Source organism: Carcharodon carcharias, chromosome 8 (genome assembly GCF_017639515.1).
Source record: "Carcharodon carcharias isolate sCarCar2 chromosome 8, sCarCar2.pri, whole genome shotgun sequence".
In the NCBI taxonomy this organism is placed as follows: Eukaryota; Metazoa; Chordata; class Chondrichthyes; order Lamniformes; family Lamnidae; genus Carcharodon; species Carcharodon carcharias.
In genome coordinates, this window is record NC_054474.1 from 90440780 (window position 1) to 90468154 (window position 27375).

A 27375-nucleotide genomic window follows, 5' to 3' on the forward strand; every position below is an offset into this window, starting at 1 on the left:
CCGTCACTCCTACACATATACAGTCACTCACTCACTCCCACATGCACACTCACTCACTCTCTCACTCCCACACACATACACAGTCACTCACTCTCTCAAAACAACAGACACACACTCACTCCCACACAGATTCACTCACTCGCTTACTCCCACGCACATACATAGTCACACATTCTCTCACTCCCAAACACACACTCAGTCACTCATTCTCTCACTCCCACCCACACACACAAAGGCACTCTCTCTCACTCCCACATACACACAATTACTCCCTCACTCCCACACAGTCACTCACTCACTCTCTCACTCCCAGACACACACACAATCACTCATTCTTTCACTCCCAAACACACACACAGGCACTCACTCTCTCACTCCCACACACACATAGTCACTCACTCGCTTACTGCCACACACACACATAGTCACTCATTCTCTCACTCCCACACACACATAGTCACCCACTCCCTTACTCCCACACACACATAGTCACTCATTCTCTCACTCCCAAACACACACTCAATCACTCATTCTCTCACTCCCAAACACACATACAGGCACTCACTCTCGCACTCCCACACACACACATAGTCACTCATTCTCTCACTCCCACAGACACATATTCACCCACTCCCTTACTCCCACACATGCATAGTCACTCATTCTCTCCCTCCCAAACACACAGTCACTCATTCTCTCACTCCCACATACACACAATTACTCTTTCACTCCCACATAGTCACTCACTCACTCTTTCAGTCCCACACACATACAGTCACTCATTCTCATTCTCTCACACACACACACACGCGCGTCCACACACACACACACACACACACACACACAGTCACTTATTCACTCACTTCCACACACACACACATTTACTCATTCTCTCACCCCCATACACATATAGTCACTCACTCACTCACTCCTACAAACACGCACAGTCACTCATTCTCTCACTCCCAAACACATACACAGGCACTCACTCTCTCACTCTCAAACACACACCCAGGCACTCACTCTCTCACTCCCTCACACAGACATAGTCACTCATTCTCTCACTGCAAAACACACACACAGGCACTCACTCTCTGACTCCCACATACACACAATTACTCTTTCACTCCCACATAGTCACTCACTCACTCTTTCAGTCCCACACACATACAGTCACTCATTCTCTAACTCCCACACACACACACACACAGTCGCTCATACTCTCACACCCACCCACACACACACACAGTAACTCATTCACTTACTTCCACACACACACATATTTACTCATTCTCTCAACCCCATACACACATAGTCACTCACTCACTCAGTCACTCCCACACACAGACATAGTCACTCATCCTCTCACTCCCAAACACACACACAGTCATTCACAGTCTCACTCCCAAACACACACATTGTCACTCACTCTCCCTCTCCCACACATTCACTCACTCACTCTCTCACTCCCACACACACACAGATAGCCACTCATTCTCTCACTCCCACACGCACACAGTCACTCACTCTCTCACTCTCTCACTCCCACACACACACACAGTCACTGATTCTGTCACTCCCACATACGCACACTTACTCTCTCACTCCCACACAGTCACTCACTCTTTCACACCCACACACACACAGTCACTCATTCTCTCACTCCCACACACACACAAACCTCACTCACTCTTTTAAACCAACAGATACACACTCACTCCCACACATATTCACTCACTCTCTCACTCCCAAACACACACACAGTCACTCATTATCTCATTACCACTTACACACAGTCACTCACGCTGTCACTTGCACATGTATACACAGTCACTCACTCTTTTAAACCAACAGATACACACTCACTCCCACACATATTCACTCACTCTCTCACTCCCAAACACACACATAGTTACACACTCCCTCACTCCCACACACACACTCAGTCACTCATTCTCTCACTCCCAGATACACACAATTACTCCGTCTCTCCCACACAGTCACGCACTCACTCTCTCACTCCCACACACACACACAGTCATTCACTCTCTCACTCCCACACACACACATAGTCACTTATTCTGTCACTCCTACACACATACGGTCACTCACTCTCTCAAAACAACAGACTCACACTCACTCCCACACATATTCACTCACTCTCTCACTCCCACACACACACACAGAGGCACTCTCTCACTCACTCCCACATACAGAAGATTACTCTCTCACTCCACACAGGCACTCACTCAATCTCTCACTCCCAGACACACATAGTCACTCATTCTCTCACTCCCAAACACACACACAGGCACTCACTCTCTCACTCCCACACACACAGTCACCCATTCTCTCACGCCCACACATACATAGTAACTCACTCTCTCACTCCCACACACACACATCGTCACTCACTCACTCACTCCCACACACACATAGTCACGCATTCTATCATTCCCACCTCCACACAGTCACTCAATCTCTTAACCCAACAGATACACAATCACTCCCACACAGATTCACTCACTCTCTCACTCCCAAACACACACACAGTCATTCACAGTCTCACTCCCAAACACACACATAGTCACTCATTCTCTCACTCCCACATGCACACAGTCACTCACTCTCTCACACCCACTCACACACACACACAGTCACTGATTCTCTCACTCCCACATACACACACTTACTCTCTCACTCCCAAACACACACACAGGCACTCAGTCTCTCACTCCCACATACACACAATTATTCTCTCACTCCCACACACTCACTCGCTCTCTCACTTCCACACACATAGTCACTCATTCTCTCACTCCCATATACACACAATTACTCTTTCACTCCCACACAGCCACTCACTCACTCTTTCACTCCCACACACACACAGTCACTCATTCTCTCACTCCCAAACACACATACACACTCACTCAATCTTTCACTCCCACACACACACAGTCACTCATTCTGTCACTCCCACACACACACAAAGTCACTCACTCTTTTAAACCAACAGATAGACACTCACTCCCACACATATTCGCTCACTCTCTCACTCCCAAACACACACACAGTCATTCACTGTCTCACTCCCAAACACACACATAGTTACACACTCCCTCACTCCCACACACACACTCAGTCACTCATTCTCTCACTCCCAGATACACACAATTACTCCATCTCTCTCACACAGTCACGCACTCACTCTCTCACTCCCACACACACACACAGTCATTCACTCTCTCACTCCCACACACACACAGTCACTTATTCTGTCACTCCTACACACGTACAGTCACTCACTCACTCCCACAGGCACACTCACTCACTCTCTCACTCCCACACACATACATAGTCACTCAATCTCTCAAAACAACAGACACACACTCACTCCCACACATATTCACTCACTCTCTCACTCCCACACACACACACAGAGGCACTCTCTCACTCACTCCCACATACAGAAAATTACTCTCTCACTCCCACACAGTCACTCACTCACTCCCTCACTCCCAGACACACATAGTCACTCATTCTCTCACTCCCAAACACACACACAGGCACTCACTCTCTCACTCCCACACACACAGTCACCCATTCTCTCACTCCCACACGCACACATAGTCAGTCACTCACTCACTCACTCCCACACACATAGTCACTCATTCTATCATTCCCACCCCCACACAGTCACTCATTCTCTTAACCCAACAGATACACACTCACTCCCACACAGATTCACTCACTCTCTCACTCCCAAACACAAACACGTTCATTCACAGTCTCACTCCCAAACACACACATAGTCACTCACTCTCTCACTCCCACACATTCACTCACTCACTCTCTCACCCCCAAACACACATAGTCACTCATTCTCTCACTCCCACATGCACACAGTCACTCACTCTCTCACTCCCACACACACACATAGTCACTTATTCCATCACTCCTACACACATACAGTCACTCACTCACTCCCACATGCACACTCACTCACTCTCTCACTCCCACACACATACACAGTCACTCACTCTCTCAAAACAACAGACACACACTCACTCCCACACATATTCACTCACTCTCTTACTCCCACACACACACACACAGAGGCACTCTCTCACTCACTCCCACATACACACAATTACTCTCTCACTCCCACACAGTCATTCATACACTCTCTCACTCCCAAAGACACACAGTCACTCATTCTCTCATTCCCACACACACATACACAATCACTCACTCTCTTAAAATAACAGACACACACTCACTCCCACACATATTCACTCACTCTCTCACTCCCAAACACACACACAGTCACTCACTCTCATTCCCAAACACACACAATCACTCTCTCACTCCCACATGCACACTCACTCATCCTCTCACTCCCAAACACACACAGTCACTCATTGTCTCACTCCCACACACACACAGTTACTCAATCTCTCACTCCCACACACACACACATAGTCACTTATTCTGTCACTCTTACACACATACAATCACTCACTCACTCTCTCACTCCCACACACATATAGTCACTCACACTCTCAAACCAACAGACAAATCCTCACTCCCACACATATTCACTCACTCTCTCGCTCCCAAACACACACACAGTCACTCACTCTCTCACTCCCACACACACACATAGTCACCTATTATGTCACTCCTACACACATACAGTCACTTTTTCACTCCCAAACACGCACACACAGTCATTCATTCTCTCACCCCAAACACACACACAGGCACTCATTCTCTCACTCCCACACACACACAGAGGCACTCTCTCTCTCACTCCCACATACACACAATTACTATCTCACTCCCAGACAGTCACTCACTCATTCTCTCACTCCCAGACACACATACAATCACTCATTCTCTCACTCCCACACACACACAGTCACTCATCATCTCACTTCCACACACACACTCAGTCACTCATTTTCTCACTCCCACATACACACAATTACTCTCTCACACCCACACCGTCACTCACTCACTGTCTCACTCCCACACACACAGCCAGTCACTCATTCTCTCACTCCCAAACACACACACAGTCACTCACTCTCTGACACCCACACACACTCAGTCACTCATTTTCTCACTCCCACGTACACACAATTACTCTCTCACACCCACACAGTCATTCACTCACTCTCTCACTCCCACATACACAGCCAGTCACTCATTCTCTCACTCCCACACACACACAATCACTCATCATCTCACTTCCACACACACACTCGGTCACTCATTCTCTCACTCCCACATACAGACAATTACTATCTCACTCCCACACAGTCACTCACTCACTCTCTCACTCCCACACACACACACAGAGTCACTCATTCTCTCACTCCCAAACACACACACAGGCACTCACTCTCTCACTCCAACACACACACAGTTACTCGCTCTCTCAATCCCACATGCACACAGTCACTCATTCTCTCAATCCCCCAAACACACAGTTACTCACTCTCTCACGCTCACATACACACGCATAGTCACTCATTCTCACACTCACACAGACACACACAGTCACTCATTCTCTCATTCCCACACACACTCATTCACTCACTCTCTTAAACCAACAGATACACACTCACTCCCTCACTCCCACACACACACTCAGACACTCATTCTCTCACTCCCACATACACACACACTCATTCTCTCTCTCTCTCACTCCCAAACACACACAGGCACTCATTCTCACACTCCCACACACACACATAGTCACTCACTCTCTCACTCCCACATACACACAATTACTCTCTCACTCCCGCACACAGTCACTCATTCTCTCACTCCCACATGCACACTCACTCACTCTCTCACTCCCACACACATACACAGTCACTCACTCTCTCAAACCAACAGACATATACTTACTCCCACACATATTCACTCACTCTCTCACTCTCAAACACACACACAGTCACTCACTCTCACTCCCAAACACACACATAGTCACTCACTGTCTCACGCCCACACACATGCATAGTCACTCATTTTCTCATTCCCACATACACACAATTACTCTCTCACTTCCACATGCATACTCACTCACTCTCTCACTCCCACACACACATACACAGTCACTGACTCTCTCAAACTAACAGACACACACTCACTCCCACATATATTCACTCACTCTCTCACTCCCACACACACACACACACACACACACAGAGGCACTCTCTCACTCACTCCCACATACAGAAAATTACTCTCTCACTCCCACACAGTCACTCACTCACTCTCTCACTCCCAAACACACACACAGGCACTCACTCTCTCACTCCCACACACACAGTCACCCATTCTCTCACTCCCACACGCACACATAGTCAGTCACTCACTCACTCACTCCCACACACATAGTCACTCATTCTATCATTCCCACCCCCACACAGTCACTCACTCTCTTAACCCAACAGATACACACTCACTCCCACACAGATTCACTCACTCTCTCACTCCCAAACACAAACACAGTCATTCACAGTCTCACTCCCAAACACACAGTCACTCACTCTCTCACTCCCACACATTCACTCACTCACTCTCTCACCCCCAAACACACATAGTCACTCATTCTCTCACTCCCACATGCACACAGTCACTCACTCTCTCACTTCCACACACACACATAGTCACTTATTCCGTCACTCCTACACACATACAGTCACTCACTCACTCCCACATGCACACTCACTCACTCTCTCACTCCCACACACATACACAGTCACTCAATCTCTCAAAACAACAGACACACACTCACTCCCACACATATTCACTCACTCTCTTACTCCCACACACACACACAGAGGCACTCTCTTACTCACTCCCACATACACACAATTACTCTCTCACTCCCACACAGTCATTCATACACTCTCTCACTCCCAAAGACACACAGTCACTCATTCTCTCACTCCCACACATACATAGTAACTCACGCTCTCACTCCCACACACACAGTCACTCATTCTCTCACTCCCACACACACACACATAGTCACTCATTCCCTCACTCACACACACACACAGTCACTCATTCTCTCACTCCCACATACACACAATTATTCTCTAACTCCCACATGCACACTCACTCACTCTCTCACTCCCACACACATACATAGTCACTCACTCTCAAACCAACAGACAAATCCTCACACCCACACATACTCACTCACTCTCTCACTCCTAAACACACACACAGTCACTCACTCTCTCACGCCCAAGCGCACACATAGTCACTCACTCTCTTACTCCGACACACACACAGTCACTCATTCTGTCACTCCCACACACACACTGAGTCACTCATTGTCTCACTCCCACACACACACAGTTACTCAATCTCTCACTCCCACACACACACACATAGTCACTTATTCTGTCACTCTTACACACATACAATCACTCACTCACTCTCTCACTCCCACACACATAGTCACTCACACTCTCAAACCAACAGACAAATCCTCACTCCCGCACATATTCACTCACTCTCTCGCTCCCAAACACACACACAGTCACTCACTCTCTCAATCCCACACACACACATGGTCACCTATTATGTCACTCCTACACACATACAGTCACTCTCTCACTCCCAAACACGCACACACAGTCATTCATTCTCTCACCCCAAACACACACACAGGCACTCATTCTCTCACTCCCACACACACACAGAGGCACTCTCTCTCTCACTCCCACATACACACAATTACTATCTCACTCCCAGACAGTCACTCACTCACTCTTTCACTCCCAGACATACACACAATCACTCATTCTCTCACTCCCACACACACAGTCACTCATCATCTCACTTCCACACACACACTCAGTCACTCATTTTCTCACTCCCACATACACACAAATACCCTCTCACACCCACACCGTCACTCACTCACTGTCTCACTCCCACACACACAGCCAGTCACTCATTCTCTCACTCCCAAACACACACACAGTCACTCACTCTCTGACACCCACACACACTCAGTCACTCATTTTCTCACTCCCACGTACACACAATTACTCTCTCACACCCACACAGTCATTCACTCACTCTCTCACTCCCACATACACAGCCAGTCACTCATTCTCTCACTCCCACACACACACAATCACTCATCATCTCACTTCCACACACACACTCGGTCACTCATTCTCTCACTCCCACATACAGACAATTACTATCTCACTCCCACACAGTCACTCACTCACTCTCTCACTCCCACACACACACACAGAGTCACTCATTCTCTCACTCCCAAACACACACACAGGCACTCACTCTCTCACTCCAACACACACACAGTTACTCGCTCTCTCAATCCCACATGCACACAGTCACTCATTCTCTCAATCCCCCACACACACAGTTACTCACTCTCTGACGCTCACATACACACGCATAGTCACTCATTCTCACACTCACACAGACACACACAGTCACTCATTCTCTCATTCCCACACACACTCATTCACTCACTCTCTTAAACCAACAGATACACACTCACTCCCTCACTCCCACACACACACTCAGACACTCATTCTCTCACTCCCACATACACACACACTCATTCTCTCTCTCTCTCACTCCCAAACACACACAGGCACTCATTCTCACACTCCCACACACACACATAGTCACTCACTCTTTCACTCCCACATACACACAATTACTCTCTCACTCCCGCACACAGTCACTCATTCTCTCACTCCCACATGCACACTCACTCACTCTCTCACTCCCACACACATACACAGTCACTCACTCTCTCAAACCAACAGACATATACTTACTCCCACACATATTCACTCACTCTCTCACTCTCAAACACACACACAGTCACTCACTCTCACTCCCAAACACACACATAGTCACTCACTGTCTCACGCCCACACACATGCATAGTCACTCATTTTCTCATTCCCACATACACACAATTACTCTCTCACTTCCACATGCATACTCACTCACTCTCTCACTCCCACACACACATACACAGTCACTGACTCTCTCAAACTAACAGACACACACTCACTCCCACATATATTCACTCACTCTCTCACTCCCACACACACACACACACACACACACAGAGGCACTCTCTCACTCACTCCCACATACAGAAAATTACTCTCTCACTCCCACACAGTCACTCACTCACTCTCTCACTCCCAAACACACACACAGGCACTCACTCTCTCACTCCCACACACACAGTCACCCATTCTCTCACTCCCACACGCACACATAGTCAGTCACTCACTCACTCACTCCCACACACATAGTCACTCATTCTATCATTCCCACCCCCACACAGTCACTCACTCTCTTAACCCAACAGATACACACTCACTCCCACACAGATTCACTCACTCTCTCACTCCCAAACACAAACACAGTCATTCACAGTCTCACTCCCAAACACACAGTCACTCACTCTCTCACTCCCACACATTCACTCACTCACTCTCTCACCCCCAAACACACATAGTCACTCATTCTCTCACTCCCACATGCACACAGTCACTCACTCTCTCACTTCCACACACACACATAGTCACTTATTCCGTCACTCCTACACACATACAGTCACTCACTCACTCCCACATGCACACTCACTCACTCTCTCACTCCCACACACATACACAGTCACTCAATCTCTCAAAACAACAGACACACACTCACTCCCACACATATTCACTCACTCTCTTACTCCCACACACACACACAGAGGCACTCTCTTACTCACTCCCACATACACACAATTACTCTCTCACTCCCACACAGTCATTCATACACTCTCTCACTCCCAAAGACACACAGTCACTCATTCTCTCACTCCCACACATACATAGTAACTCACGCTCTCACTCCCACACACACAGTCACTCATTCTCTCACTCCCACACACACACACATAGTCACTCATTCCCTCACTCACACACACACACAGTCACTCATTCTCTCACTCCCACATACACACAATTATTCTCTAACTCCCACATGCACACTCACTCACTCTCTCACTCCCACACACATACATAGTCACTCACTCTCAAACCAACAGACAAATCCTCACACCCACACATACTCACTCACTCTCTCACTCCTAAACACACACACAGTCACTCACTCTCTCACGCCCAAGCGCACACATAGTCACTCACTCTCTTACTCCGACACACACACAGTCACTCATTCTGTCACTCCCACACACACACTGAGTCACTCATTGTCTCACTCCCACACACACACAGTTACTCAATCTCTCACTCCCACACACACACACATAGTCACTTATTCTGTCACTCTTACACACATACAATCACTCACTCACTCTCTCACTCCCACACACATAGTCACTCACACTCTCAAACCAACAGACAAATCCTCACTCCCGCACATATTCACTCACTCTCTCGCTCCCAAACACACACACAGTCACTCACTCTCTCAATCCCACACACACACATGGTCACCTATTATGTCACTCCTACACACATACAGTCACTCTCTCACTCCCAAACACGCACACACAGTCATTCATTCTCTCACCCCAAACACACACACAGGCACTCATTCTCTCACTCCCACACACACACAGAGGCACTCTCTCTCTCACTCCCACATACACACAATTACTATCTCACTCCCAGACAGTCACTCACTCACTCTTTCACTCCCAGACATACACACAATCACTCATTCTCTCACTCCCACACACACAGTCACTCATCATCTCACTTCCACACACACACTCAGTCACTCATTTTCTCACTCCCACATACACACAAATACCCTCTCACACCCACACCGTCACTCACTCACTGTCTCACTCCCACACACACAGCCAGTCACTCATTCTCTCACTCCCAAACACACACACAGTCACTCACTCTCTGACACCCACACACACTCAGTCACTCATTTTCTCACTCCCACGTACACACAATTACTCTCTCACACCCACACAGTCATTCACTCACTCTCTCACTCCCACATACACAGCCAGTCACTCATTCTCTCACTCCCACACACACACAATCACTCATCATCTCACTTCCACACACACACTCGGTCACTCATTCTCTCACTCCCACATACAGACAATTACTATCTCACTCCCACACAGTCACTCACTCACTCTCTCACTCCCACACACACACACAGAGTCACTCATTCTCTCACTCCCAAACACACACACAGGCACTCACTCTCTCACTCCAACACACACACAGTTACTCGCTCTCTCAATCCCACATGCACACAGTCACTCATTCTCTCAATCCCCCACACACACAGTTACTCACTCTCTGACGCTCACATACACACGCATAGTCACTCATTCTCACACTCACACAGACACACACAGTCACTCATTCTCTCATTCCCACACACACTCATTCACTCACTCTCTTAAACCAACAGATACACACTCACTCCCTCACTCCCACACACACACTCAGACACTCATTCTCTCACTCCCACATACACACACACTCATTCTCTCTCTCTCTCACTCCCAAACACACACAGGCACTCATTCTCACACTCCCACACACACACATAGTCACTCACTCTTTCACTCCCACATACACACAATTACTCTCTCACTCCCGCACACAGTCACTCATTCTCTCACTCCCACATGCACACTCACTCACTCTCTCACTCCCACACACATACACAGTCACTCACTCTCTCAAACCAACAGACATATACTTACTCCCACACATATTCACTCACTCTCTCACTCTCAAACACACACACAGTCACTCACTCTCACTCCCAAACACACACATAGTCACTCACTGTCTCACGCCCACACACATGCATAGTCACTCATTTTCTCATTCCCACATACACACAATTACTCTCTCACTTCCACATGCATACTCACTCACTCTCTCACTCCCACACACACATACACAGTCACTGACTCTCTCAAACTAACAGACACACACTCACTCCCACATATATTCACTCACTCTCTCACTCCCACACACACACACACACACACACACACACACACACAGAGGCACTCTCTCACTCACTCCCACATACAGAAAATTACTCTCTCACTCCCACACAGTCACTCACTCACTCTCTCACTCCCAAACACACACACAGGCACTCACTCTCTCACTCCCACACACACAGTCACCCATTCTCTCACTCCCACACGCACACATAGTCAGTCACTCACTCACTCACTCCCACACACATAGTCACTCATTCTATCATTCCCACCCCCACACAGTCACTCACTCTCTTAACCCAACAGATACACACTCACTCCCACACAGATTCACTCACTCTCTCACTCCCAAACACAAACACAGTCATTCACAGTCTCACTCCCAAACACACAGTCACTCACTCTCTCACTCCCACACATTCACTCACTCACTCTCTCACCCCCAAACACACATAGTCACTCATTCTCTCACTCCCACATGCACACAGTCACTCACTCTCTCACTTCCACACACACACATAGTCACTTATTCCGTCACTCCTACACACATACAGTCACTCACTCACTCCCACATGCACACTCACTCACTCTCTCACTCCCACACACATACACAGTCACTCAATCTCTCAAAACAACAGACACACACTCACTCCCACACATATTCACTCACTCTCTTACTCCCACACACACACACAGAGGCACTCTCTTACTCACTCCCACATACACACAATTACTCTCTCACTCCCACACAGTCATTCATACACTCTCTCACTCCCAAAGACACACAGTCACTCATTCTCTCACTCCCACACATACATAGTAACTCACGCTCTCACTCCCACACACACAGTCACTCATTCTCTCACTCCCACACACACACACATAGTCACTCATTCCCTCACTCACACACACACACAGTCACTCATTCTCTCACTCCCACATACACACAATTATTCTCTAACTCCCACATGCACACTCACTCACTCTCTCACTCCCACACACATACATAGTCACTCACTCTCAAACCAACAGACAAATCCTCACACCCACACATACTCACTCACTCTCTCACTCCTAAACACACACACAGTCACTCACTCTCTCACGCCCAAGCGCACACATAGTCACTCACTCTCTTACTCCGACACACACACAGTCACTCATTCTGTCACTCCCACACACACACTGAGTCACTCATTGTCTCACTCCCACACACACACAGTTACTCAATCTCTCACTCCCACACACACACACATAGTCACTTATTCTGTCACTCTTACACACATACAATCACTCACTCACTCTCTCACTCCCACACACATAGTCACTCACACTCTCAAACCAACAGACAAATCCTCACTCCCGCACATATTCACTCACTCTCTCGCTCCCAAACACACACACAGTCACTCACTCTCTCAATCCCACACACACACATGGTCACCTATTATGTCACTCCTACACACATACAGTCACTCTCTCACTCCCAAACACGCACACACAGTCATTCATTCTCTCACCCCAAACACACACACAGGCACTCATTCTCTCACTCCCACACACACACAGAGGCACTCTCTCTCTCACTCCCACATACACACAATTACTATCTCACTCCCAGACAGTCACTCACTCACTCTTTCACTCCCAGACATACACACAATCACTCATTCTCTCACTCCCACACACACAGTCACTCATCATCTCACTTCCACACACACACTCAGTCACTCATTTTCTCACTCCCACATACACACAAATACCCTCTCACACCCACACCATCACTCACTCACTGTCTCACTCCCACACACACAGCCAGTCACTCATTCTCTCACTCCCAAACACACACACAGTCACTCACTCTCTGACACCCACACACACTCAGTCACTCATTTTCTCACTCCCACGTACACACAATTACTCTCTCACACCCACACAGTCATTCACTCACTCTCTCACTCCCACATACACAGCCAGTCACTCATTCTCTCACTCCCACACACACACAATCACTCATCATCTCACTTCCACACACACACTCGGTCACTCATTCTCTCACTCACACATACAGACAATTACTATCTCACTCCCACACAGTCACTCACTCACTCTCTCACTCCCACACACACACACAGAGTCACTCATTCTCTCACTCCCAAACACACACACAGGCACTCACTCTCTCACTCCAACACACACACAGTTACTCGCTCTCTCACTCCCACATGCACACAGTCACTCATTCTCTCAATCCCCCACACACACAGTTACTCACTCTCTCATGCTCACATACACACGCATAGTCACTCATTCTCACACTCACACAGACACACACAGTCACTCATTCTCTCATTCCCACACACACTCATTCACTCACTCTCTTAAACCAACAGATACACACTCACTCCCTCACTCCCACACACACACTCAGACACTCATTCTCTCACTCCCACATACACACACACTCATTCTCTCTCTCTCTCACTCCCAAACACACACAGGCACTCATTCTCACACTCCCACACACACACATAGTCACTCACTCTCTCACTCCCACATACACACAATTACTCTCTCACTCCCACATAGTCACTCACTCACTCTCTCACTCCCACACACAGTCACTCATTCTCTCACTCCCACATGCACACTCACTCACTCTCTCACTCCCACACACATACACAGTCACTCACTCTCTCAAACCAACAGACATATACTTACTCCCACACATATTCACTCACTCTCTCACTCTCAAACACACACACAGTCACTCACTCTCACTCCCAAACACACACATAGTCACTCACTGTCTCACGCCCACACACATGCATAGTCACTCATTTTCTCATTCCCACATACACACAATTACTCTCTCACTTCCACATGCATACTCACTCACTCTCTCACTCCCACATACACATACACAGTCACTGACTCTCTCAAACTAACTGACACACACTCACTCCCACATATATTCACTCACTCTCTCACTGCCACACACACACACACACACAGAGGCACTCTCTCACTCACTCCCACATACAGAAAATTACTCTCTCACTCCCACACAGTCACTCACTCACTCTCTCACTCCCAAACACACACACAGGCACTCACTCTCTCACTCCCACACACAGTCACCCATTCTCTCACTCCCACACACACACATACACACACACACACACACAGTCACTCATTCTCTCACTCCCACATACACACAATTATTCTCTAATTCCCACATGCACACTCACTCACTCTCTCACTCCGACACACATACACAGTCACTCACTCTCTCAAACCAACAGACAAATCCTCACACCCACACATATTCACTCACTCCCTCACTCCTAAACACACACACAGTCACTCACTCTCTCACGCCCAAGCGCACACATAGTCACTCACTCTCTTACTCCGACACACACACAGTCACTCATTCTGTCACTCCCACACACACACTGAGTCACTCATTCTCTCACTCCCAGATACACACAATTACTCCATCACTCCCACACAGTCACGAACTCACTCTCTCACTCCCACACACACACAGTCATTCACTCTCTCACTCCCACACACACACAGTCACTCATTCTCTCATTCCCACACACACATACACAATCACTCACTCTCTTAAAATAACAGACACACACTCACTCCCACACATATTCACTCACTCTCTCACTCCCAAACACACACACAGTCACTCACTCTCATTCCCAAACACACACAATCACTCTCTCACTCCCACATGCACACTCACTCATCCTCTCACTCCCAAACACACACATAGTCACTCATTCTCTCACTCCCACACACACACATATTCACTCATTCTCTCATGCCCACACACGCGCATTGTCACTCATTCTCTCACTCCCACACACACACTCAGTCACTCACTCTCTCACTCCCAGATATACACAATTACTCTCTCACTCCCACACAGTCACTCACTCACTCTCTCACTCCCGCACACAGTCACTCATTCTCTCACTCCCACATGCACACTCACTCACTCTCTCACTCCCACACACATACACAGTCACTCACTCTCTCAAACCAACAGACATATACTTACTCCCACACATATTCACTCACTCTCTCACTCCCAAACACACACACAGTCACTCACTCTCACTCCCAAACACACACATAGTCACTCAGTGTCTCACGCCCACACACACACGCATAGTCACTCATTTTCTCATTCCCACATATACACAATTACTCTCTCACTTCCACATGCATACTCACTCACTCTCTCACTCCCACACACACATACACAGTCACTGACTCTCTCAAACTAACAGACACACACTCACTCCCACATATATTCACTCACTCTCTCACTCCCAAACACACACACATAGTCACTCACTCTCTAACTACCACGGACTCACTCACTCTCACACACAATCACTCTTTTACCCCCGCACACAATTACTCGTCTCTCTCCCACACACATACAAACACACACACTCTCACTCTCATTCCCACAAACACAATCGGTCTCTCACTCCCACACACAGTCACTGACTCTCTCACTCCCACACACACAGTCTCTTTCTCACACACACACACACACACAGAGCAATCAGCCTCTTCCTTCCCACCTCCACCAACACCCCCACCACCGCACCCACCCCCCCCCACCCCACCCACCCCCCCCCCCCAACCCACCCCACGACCTGGGGCTCCGTTCCACACAGGCTCACTCCTAGACCTTGCAGCCAGCCTCTCCTTCACGAAGCTCTGGACCTCACAGCCAGCCGCTCCTCCCTGGGGCCCCAGACCTCACAGCCAGCCTCTCCTCCCCAGGACTCTGGCGCTCCACTCTGTGGCACTCTGCTCTCCGGGCCCTGGTTGGAGTTGGCAGAGGTCCGCTCCGGTAGCACTACACCACTGGTCAAGGTGCCACACTTAGCATTGATGGGAGCCACCACTGGCTCGCGGGCCTTGTAATGAAAAACAATGTTGTGGGTGCATCAGAGCAATTGAGGCGAGGAGAAGCCTGGGCCCGGGGCAAGAACTTTAAGCCTCAGCTGTCTTTAATGTTACCCATCTGATTTTCAGGGACGCAGTACTGGCACTATGACCCCATTAACGATATGGCCTTTACTCAAGACGCACATGGCACCAGATATCCCAAGCTCATTAGTGATGGCTTCCCTGGTGCTCCCAGCCCAATAGACACAGCTTATTTTGACAGAAGAGACCGGAACATTTATTTCTTCAGGGGTGATGAGGTAAGCTTGGCTGTCATGTTTATACACTTTATTCACAACAGGCATAAACTGTGATTTTTACATGTCAACATTCAGAAATTGTACATATAACTTACTTATAAATCTAAGACTGCAGGTTGTGGAGGTTGACAGTGCAAATAGGCCACCTTCCACTTGAGTCATTGGCATAGATTGTACTGGAGTTCAGTCCAGAGAGGACTCTGGCTTACTCTTGCTCTAGACTCTCTGTTGCTCAGCTCTTGAAGCTCTCTCACCCTTTTCTCAAACTCCTGGTCTCCTACCCCAACCTTTCAGGGTTATGATCTCATACTCACATGGCCTGACCCACCCACAGATTCTCAGTTTGTCCATCCTCTCAGTTTAATGCTCCCCTTTCTCAGTCCCCTCTCACACTTGAAACAGTGTCATCGAACTGAGAGGGCAGAACAGGACTCAGTTTAATGCTCCTCTAGCAGTGCAGCACCCTTTCAGTAGCGCACCAGAGTATCAGCTTAGTCTATGGACTGGATCTTCCCTTCTGTGTTAGGAAATTTGAAACCCCAAACCCATCAACTTCTCCGACTCCTACAATATTTGTGAGATGTGGCTGGACAAGTTTCAAGTCTGCCACCTCCATAGGCAAGCCCAAGGCAGCATCGGAGGCGGGCGGATGCAGAGACAAGCTGGTTAGAAGTCCTGCTTTGGTTCTTTACATGGTTGTGAGGCCCCCTAAACCTCACTCCCTCACCCTCATGCCCATTTCATGCCCCCTCATACTCTTCATGACCCCTCCATACCCCATGCCCCTTCCGTACCCTCTCATAACCTCTACATGCTCCCTTGCCCCCTCAACCTCCATGCCCCCACCATGCACCTCATGCATCCCCCACACTTACTGTTCCAGTATCCACTATGTACAGAATAAATCAGGTATTAGCAAGTCTGGCAAGTCTTTGAAATGCTCATGAAACTGACAAAATAAGCAAACATGCTTTGAAAATCTACTTTTAAAAAAACTACTCATCTTAGAACCTCGTAAAAGTGTCATTCAAACTTAGACATTAATTATTATGAATTAATAAAAGCTTTATTTAATACCTATTAATCTTGTCTAAGTAAACACGCAGACATTGGAAAACACATCAAAGAAAGAGTAACTTATCATAACCTCATAAACTTGTCAATCAAACAAAGCTAGCACTCTTGTTCAAGCTGTGTCAACATTGTTTGCTGAGCTAAGTCCATTAGCTATTTTTGGAGCTCAGCCAAGTATTCATAATGAGGGCATCTGGCCATTATTTCTAGGATATGAGGGAGCTTGAGGGTATGAGGGGGAATGGGGGTTATGAGAGCGCATTGGCAAAACCTTTTTAAATTTCCTGTCGAAAGGTTCCTGACTCCTCAGGAGGCTTCCCCCAAGGTTTACAAACTGACTTACCTCATGGAGTTCCCACAGGCCTCCAAATCCCTCCCATCACAGTGAAAACAGCATGGAGGGATAGCAACATAGGAACAGGAGAAGACCATCGAGCTTGATCCACCATTCAATATGATCATGGCTGATCAAACACTTAAATTCCTTTTACCCACACTATCCCCATAACCGTTTACCTATTGTTAATCAGAAATCCATCAATCTCTGCCTTAAACAAACTCAATGACTTAGCTTCCATGGCCCTCAGGGCCTGAAGTTTACCCACGGTGGGCGGGCGGGACCGGCGGGCATGTGACCGTAATTTCATGTTGGCTAGCCAGTAAAGACCCACCCAGCGTGCAATACATCTTCTCAATGGTCGGGGAGGGGCAGGTGGGGGCGGGGTCCTGTCAGCCGCCAGGTCCAATGGTGACCCGGTGGCCAGTTTAAAAACAACACAGTCAACTCTTTGAAGGCTGCCAGGGAAGAACATATTTGCAGCATTGTGAGCACTGAAGTTATGGCCTCAAGTGCAACTGGAAACACCAGACAGGAGGGCAGGTCGGGTGCGCACTTGGCACCCCCCCAGGATGAGTGCTTCATGTTCCTCCTGGAGGACGTGGCTGTCGGAAGGGACACCTTTGTCCCCAGAGATGGAAGGAGGAGGCCACTGCGCCTCACAAAGAGGGAATGGGAGGAGTGCAGGTCAGCAGCCATGACATTGTGCAATGCACATGGGTGCAGTGCCGCAAAACATTTAATGACCTGCTGCACTCAGGGAGGGTGAGTACCGCGTTGGCCTGGATCAGAGTGTTGAAGTGTTAAGGTGTGGCCATTCCCCTGTGGAGCTCAGGGGTGTTAGAGTCTGAGTGCCAACTGTCAATGACGCCAGAACTGGCCAAGGGGGTGAGCCCTGGCGGCTTGGACTAAGTGCCTTGCGGCTCGAGGGCCACGACTCGGATGTGCCCTGCAGGGTGTTCCTCAGGTGGGGTTGGCCAGGCTGCAATGGAGCTGCAGGTAGAGAGTGGACTCATCAATGCTCCTCTGTCCTTTCAGGAGAAGTTGACCCATAAAAACATTGCAAGGTCTCGGACATGCAGAGGCCCCCTCCAAACCTCCTAATCCTATCCAGATACGAGCAGGACGCCTTGGAGCCAGAAAGGCGCCACGCATCTCAGTGAACTGGCCGCAGAGAGGCTGGGGTGTCAGACAAAGGTAAGAGTGCAGTGCAGAGAGATGAGAGTTTTGGGTAGTGCAAACATTCTTTTACAGTCTCTTCATTGATGGGAGGCTCAAAACTGGAGCCCCCATTGATTATTGGAAGACATGGAACCATGATGCAGATCTCCATTGTCTCACCAGGGTGCCTGGCATGCACAATGACACTGTGATGACTTAAACTAATGACATGTTGTTGTTCTCCCTTAGACTCGCCAGCACGCACTCAATCGCAGGACCCCAAAGAGTCACCCCTGATGCCAGAGGACTGCCAGTCTTCACATGCACCTGCGTCACACCTGCTCTCTGAACCAGGCACCAGCGCAGATACCAGCACCTCGATGGGCATTAGTTCCTCGGCTAGAATATCAAAGCACAGTGGTGAAGGCACTTCACACTCACTTGAGGAGCAAGCCCAGAACGCCGGCAGTTGGAGGACTGCTGGACACCAGACCAGGACAATGCTGAGTTAAAGACAGATAATCAGCCTCTAGAGTTGTCCATTAGGCGGCAGATGCTGGGTGTCCAGCGGGATGTGCAGGAGTATCATGTGGAGATCCATGAGGGTATGCATGCCATGATCTCTGTTGTGGAAGAGTCCATGTGGAGTGTTGGCATTGCGTTGACCCTCATGGCCAAGCACACTGCCTCCTCCATTGAGATAGTGCGACTCTCATGAAGAGGCAACTCCAGAGACAGAATGAGGGGTTCCTGGGGTTGCGCTCGGACCTGCAAGCCCTCACACAGGCAATGACTTCAGGTGGTCAGTGCCCGTGTGGGAGATAGATGAGGCACCTGGTATCCAGCTAGGTTCCCGTTCATTAGCGGTGTGCAGGGAGGTCCAGAGCAGCCTCACTTTGGCACATGAGCTGCTTGTCATCTCTGGGGGCTCCACTCAGGGCGCTCCGGAAGATGGCAGCAGCTCCTCCCCCCTCTCTGCCGGAACTGTGGCATCTGATGAGGCTGCGGTGACTGGGGAGTTGCCAGCCATGGCATTGGCCGCTCCCTTCAAGGTGGGGCCAGCACAGGCATCACTGGCCAGAGGACAACCGCCAAGGTCATCAAGGCCAACAGGACAACAGGGTGAGCAACTGTCCCCAATGCTGCTGCCAGCGATGCAGGTTGGGGGGAGACAAAGCACTCGTAAACATAAGTTTAAGGCACCATAAGCACAAGAGGGACTGGTCACGGGTGATCTTCTGTTGTGTGATGTTTTGTTTATGTTTACTGGTCTGGGGGAATGAAGACCAGAGAAGGTTCTGTTAATTTTTTTGGATTGTCAAAATGAGATAAATTTTCTTTTGTCATAATGGCCTGAGTCTGCTTCACCTTTGTATTTTTTTGGTGCAGGGTACGCCAATATGCAATGCTGGACATGAGTGGCTCTAAACTTTATTGCACAGGCATTGAGGGAACTTTGGGTTCAAATGAAAGGGTAAATTCAGACATCCTGGATGGAGGCAGCAGCCTTGGCATGAGGTGGGAGCAGATCTTTGGCAGCCTAGCTGAAGGATCGTTGGATTAAGGTGTGTCCCTGCCTCCTTGGAGGTTACCGAGATCTGCCTCCATGCCCTCAGTGTGCTCCTCACCATCCTTCTCTTCTGACTCACGACTGGATTCATCCTCTGTGGCCTGTGGAGCTGCATCTAAATCCCCTTCCTCCGATGGGTCCCCCCATGCCAGAGCCAGATTGTGGAGTGCACAGCATTCAAAGCTCTGGAGGGTATTGTAGTGCTCCCCCTAAACAGTCCAGGCATCGGAAGGGCATCTTGAGAAGATCTATGGTCCTCTCTATCACTGCCCTTGTGGAGGCATGACTCCTATTATAACGCCGCTCTGCCTCTGTACTTCGGTGGCGGAGAGGCATCATGAGCCACCTTTTCAGAGGATAACTTTTGTCACCCAGAAGCCATCCATCCAGTTGGGCTGTAGCGCTGAAGAGTCTCGGCACCTGGGGATGTCTCAGGATGTAAGCATCATGGGAGCTGCCTGGGTACCTTGCACAGACTTGCAGAATCTGCATCCTGTGATCGCACGCTCATCGAGTGGAATCCTTGTTGATGAAGGCACCCGGCTGAACCATTGGCACCTTCATGGCTACATGTGTGCAGTCGATGGCACCCTGGATGTGGGGAACCCAGCAATTGCTGCGAACCTTCTGGCTCACTCTGCCTGGCTGGCCTCGTCCTTACAGAAATGAATGAATGTCATTACCCACCTGAACAGAGCTCCTGTCACCAGTGTGACGCAACTTGGACAGCTGATTGGGAGACTCCACACAGATCCCCCACTGAGCCTTGGAAAGAGCCAGAGGCATAGTTGAGGGCCACTGTGACCTTCAGAGCCACTGGCATGGGGTTCCTACCCAAACAGTCGGAGGTGATCTCAGGCTCAATCATCTGACAAATGAAGGTCACAGTCTCCCTGGAGAGGTGGAGCCTCCTTCGACATATTGGAGTACCTGCATCGCTGCCTGTAAACCCTTGCAGCAGGATATTGGCATCTTCTGTGGCACCTAACACCTTGTACTTCCTGTTGGCCCTGCCCGCCCTGTGCCTGTGCCTCAATTCCCACAGGTCACTCCCACAAAAGCTGCATTGGGACACCTGGCCTCCTCTCTGTTCTGTCCCTCTCTTCCTCGGAGGAGGAGATGCCACCAGTGGATACCACAGTCCCCATTACCATGGTAACAGAAGACTGATACCTGGAAGGGTCCACAGGGTCAAAATCCTCCTGGGGCCTTGGAGACACAAATGAGACCTGAAATGAAGCCTAGAAATGCTAAGAATGAAGTTCAGAATGAAGCTGTCAAGTTCAAATAAGTTACCAGCAGCAAACTATCTCCTAAACTCCTCACAGCTCACAATGGCAGTGCTGCTGACCCTTTTTATCCTGCCCTTGGATGAGGTCTTGCCCACCTGCCCGTTTTGCCCATGAGCGCGAAATCACATGGGCAACATGAAATCAGGTTCAATTGGGTTTTTAATGGCTTTAAATGGCCTCTTAATTGATGATGGGCATTGCTCCAACAACCATGCGCGCCCGCTGACCTGAAGATTGCGCGCATGCAGGATGGTGTCGGGACACTCGCCCAACATCTCACACTATTTTACACCCGATTGGGTCCGGCACATGCCTGCCCATGAGGCGTAAAGGTTCTACCCCTAAAGTAGAGAATTCCAAAGATTCTCAACTCTCTGAGTGAAGGTATTTCTCCTCATCGCAGTCCTAAGCGGCTTCCCTTTTGATTTGAAATTCAAACCTCCTCTCGACCTTTATAATGGTGGCCCCGACATCAGAGGATGTGCGTGTGAGGTCACGACCTGCCATTGCTTCCTGACTAGGGGAAGGTGGAGTAGGTCAGGAATGGATGGGTAAACCCAAAATTGCTACCATTCACAGGTTGAAAAATCAGGGTCAGTGTGCTTAAGCCTCTGGAGTGGGGTGTGAACCGACAACCTTCTGACCCAGGAATGAGAATGTCACCAACGGGGCCACAGCTAATGCCTATGCACCAGCAATAAAACACCTCCTACAAAAAACAAGACAAACCGGAACAGAGCAGGTAGTGCTGGGTACGGGGTGTCTCTGGGTGCCTCGGCTTCAAGGCAACTGAATGTGAACCGAAACTCAATGTAATAAAAATCAGCCGGTTTGATTCTGCTTGTCCCGCACATTTATCCTTCTGTTACTTTCCTACAGGTGACGGCCTTCACCATCGATCTTAACCAGAAGGTTAATGGGTTTCCCAGAAAGATCGTGAACTTCTTCCCTCCAACGGTGGCTGGCGACCATCCACTAGGAAACTTGGACGCCGCGTTTTACTCCTACACACACCGCGCACTCTTCTTCATGAAGGATCAGCATTTCTGGAGGGTGGTGAGTGAAACGGAGCACCAAGCCAATCCTGCGCTGCCAGCCAGGGGTTTGCATGGCCGCAGAAGAGTGTCCGAGCAATGGTTCGACATCTGTGACATCCACCCATCGATGCTCAGTGCGGTGCCCAGTTAAGGGTTGCACATATCGTGTATTTGAGGTGCTTTGTCACCCTTGCATGCGACTGTACTGACACTAAAGGCGGGGTTGTGGGCGGGGGGTGCTAACTGAATGGATTCTACACGCATTTTGTACATAAGTTCTGCCTTTTGTCAATTACTGTTTCAGTTAAACAGAGAGGGATGGTAGGCTGGGGGTGATATTTTGTCAGTTTTAACACATTGTCCTATTTCTGGGTCTCTTCAAGTTTAACAAGGGGAGTTTAGGCTGGGAAAGAGCCCTCCAAGAACAGTGATCACTCCACAGGCAGCATTTGGGAGGTTGGCACAGGACACTGAGAAATACAAAAGTTCAGCATTGGAAAGTTGGCACATGATTGTTGCTCACAACCGTGCAGGGACATTTTCTCATATGTATCAGGCCACAGCGAGAACAAGGGCAATAAACTAGCTGGAAAAGGCAATTTTAAACTTATTTTTTAAATACCTTCATTTTTCCATATATAAGTAGAATGTGTATCGAGAACCAGTGTTTGAGGGATTTTTTTTATTCATTCATGGGATGTGAGCATGGCTGCTAGGCCAGCGTTTCTTGCTTGTCTGTAACTGAGTAGGTGGTGCTGAAACACCTTCTTGAACTGCCACAGTCTGTGTAATTCAAAATAGCCCCCATTGTTGCTGCTGATCTCACTCGCTCTGCCAGTTCTCCTGTTTGGTGATTTAGTGTCAAGTTTTGTTGATTATGCTCCTGTGAGGTGCCACAGGGTGTTTACTATGTTAAAGGCACAATATAAATACATGTTATATAATTCAATGAGCTAGCCTGTGTACTCAAGATCACAAGAAATAGGAGCAGGAGTAGACCATAAGGCCCATCGAGTCTGCTCTGCCATTCAATACAATCATGGCTGATCTTGGGCTTCAACTCCATTTCCCGCCCACTCCCCATATCCCTTGATTCGTTGAGAGAGCAAAAATCTGCCTCTCCCAGCCTTAAATGTATTCAACGATCGGGCATCCACAACCCTCGGGGGCAAAGAATTCCAGAGATTCACAACCCTTTGAGTGAAGTAATTTCTCCTCATCTCAGTCCTAAATGATCGGCCCTTTATCCTGAGACTGTGCCCCCATTTTAGAATACTCAGGGTATTCTGATCGCTTTAGATGTTTGTCAGGTATTTCTTTTCGTTTATTCATCAAGATACGTCATTAGTGTTGGTGGATGCGGCCTGGGCCCCATGCAGCCTCCAGCCCTGTCACAAAGGAACATTAGGAACAGGAGTAGACCATTCAGCATGTTCATGTCTGCTCCGCTATTCAGTTAGATCAGAGCTAATCTGATTCTCAACTCGATGGATGCGACTTTGCTCCAGATCCCTTGATATCCTTTGTAATAAAAATCTAGCAATCTCAGTCTTGAGCACTCTTGAAAACATCCACAGACTTTTGAGGATGAGAATTACAGATGTCCTGTACACTTTGCGTGACCCTTGAGAATTGCTCGTGGCCCTGTGTAGGCCTGTCTCTGTTCATGGCTCTCCTTGTTGTGCCATGTTACCAGAGCTAGGACTCAGTGGTGTCCTATCCTCGCTTGAGGAGTGCCGAGTAGGTGGAATACTGTTTGGATCCTGAGTAATCCCCAGCATCTGAAACCACGATTGCTGTTCAAAAATATTCATTTCTTGTAGGTTCTTTGCTTGCTCTCCCTCCTGTGAGACGGTGGCTGTCCAGTACAATACAGTTGAAAGCAGGAATTCATTGCAGTGGAACCATGGGCATAGTTCCATATCTCACCGCTGGAGGATTGTTCTCGAGAAATGCTCTTGAGTTGTTTGAAATTGTTGCCATCACCAGCGGTAGCTCTCAATGTTACAATTAGACCCATTTGGGCCAGCGGTCTCTATTCTGCCCCAGTAAAATGCCAAGTCCCGGCCTCAAAAGTGCACCCTTATTGCAAAAAGAAATCCTACCACCCTCCCTGCTAGCAGTACCCCCACCACCACCCCCACCCCCAACCTCAGATTGTAATCTACTGTGTTTTCCTCAGTCTAGGCTGGGTCCAATCTATGTTCCATAAATGTTGACAGCCACAATGCCACCCAGTTTCCAACATCCAATCTTTTGTGTCTTCCCTATTTTATCAATGAGGCCATGACCAGTGTCCCTCTAAACTCTCCTCTCGTATTCCCCCAAAGAAGTGCACACCTCCTCCTGTCTCAATATATTGTAAAGTTCCCAATTTTGGTTGGACATATTCCTGGAAGTTTCATCACACCTCCAACCACTCCACCCTGTCAAACAGCCTTCTTTTCCTCATCTCCAATTTTTTTTCATAGCCAAGGAATAAACATGTTTCAAAGACAATTAAAAAAGCACATAATTGTTTTTTGATACCCCTCTGATTTTTGTCCTCGCAGCAGGTTAGTCTTTGACCCCTAGAGATCCAAGTCAATCATTGAGAGTTGTCAACCCTACTACATTGAAATCCACACTTATGGCCTGAGAGATGGGTAGAATCAAGGGATGCATTGCTGCTTGTGATGGGAGCCCTCTGCCAGGACTCTTCTTGGTGCCAGGAAGCCTTTATCCTTAGTTTGACCTGTGATTGAGGCTCGTGACTGGAGTCTGCTCTACTTTGACCTCCCCCACCCCCATCCCCTCAGTTATTCACAGTTCTCTCGAAATGTTTTTAAAATCTCTCATTCTACCTTCTACTCTCTCATCTTGTTAGCACGTCAGTCATTTGTCCCTCTCCTATTTTACATTTACACACTCTACAGGGTATTCTCACTTAACAACGGTGACTACACTTCAAAAGCACTTTGTTGGCTGAAAAGCATTTTGGAGTGTCCATGATAAGGCAGTCTAGAAATGCAAGTCTTTCTTCTTCTGCTGCTTCACTGATGCGCGTCCCTTCACCATCTCCAATCTCTTCCATTTTGGTAAAGGATCCACATTTAAACTTTCATTTCCCTTTTGAGTGTTTCAAGCATTTTCTGCTTTCCTTTCAGATTGCCAACACCTGCAGTTTGATTTGCTTTTCATCATAAACTGCCTTCATTTACACATTGTTCTTACAGTTAGGACTCAATAGCCCCAGAACGTCTGATCTCCGGAAGTATCGCAGAAGATGCGCTGGGGATTCCCTCAGAAGATCCCCCCGGCAAGGACTGCACGGGAATTGCCCGGAAAGTTTAAACATCTGATGGGCAATTACCCTGCACCTTGAACCATCCAATATTCCGATTTAAATTGGAGACGTCGGGTGGTTCTGATTCTCTTAACGGAATAGTTACCAGTAAAAGTTAGAAGGTTTAAAATCACTTCTGTCTCCTGGATAACTATGGTACTGACACACCCTGCCCCAACACCTCTCCTCTCCCCCACCCACACTGGACCCTCCAACCAAGCCCTCCACAAGCCCCCCGACCCAGCTCCTGACCACCCAACTACATCCCGACCACCCAACATCCCTGATCG

The 27375-nt window shown here is 48.5% G+C and overlaps 1 protein-coding gene across 1 annotated transcript in view; it reads left to right on the top strand.

Moving 5' to 3' along the window:
* LOC121281464 (matrix metalloproteinase-21-like) overlaps positions 1 to 23911 on the top strand; it is a 71531-nt gene extending 47620 nt beyond the window's left edge. Inside the window, exons 6-7 of the mRNA XM_041194411.1 lie at positions 17117 to 17289; positions 23603 to 23911. Of these exons, the coding sequence (XP_041050345.1) occupies positions 17117 to 17289; positions 23603 to 23911 (482 nt within the window). The remainder of the gene's footprint in view (positions 1 to 17116; positions 17290 to 23602) is intronic.
* The last annotated feature ends 3464 nt before the right edge of the window (positions 23912 to 27375 follow it).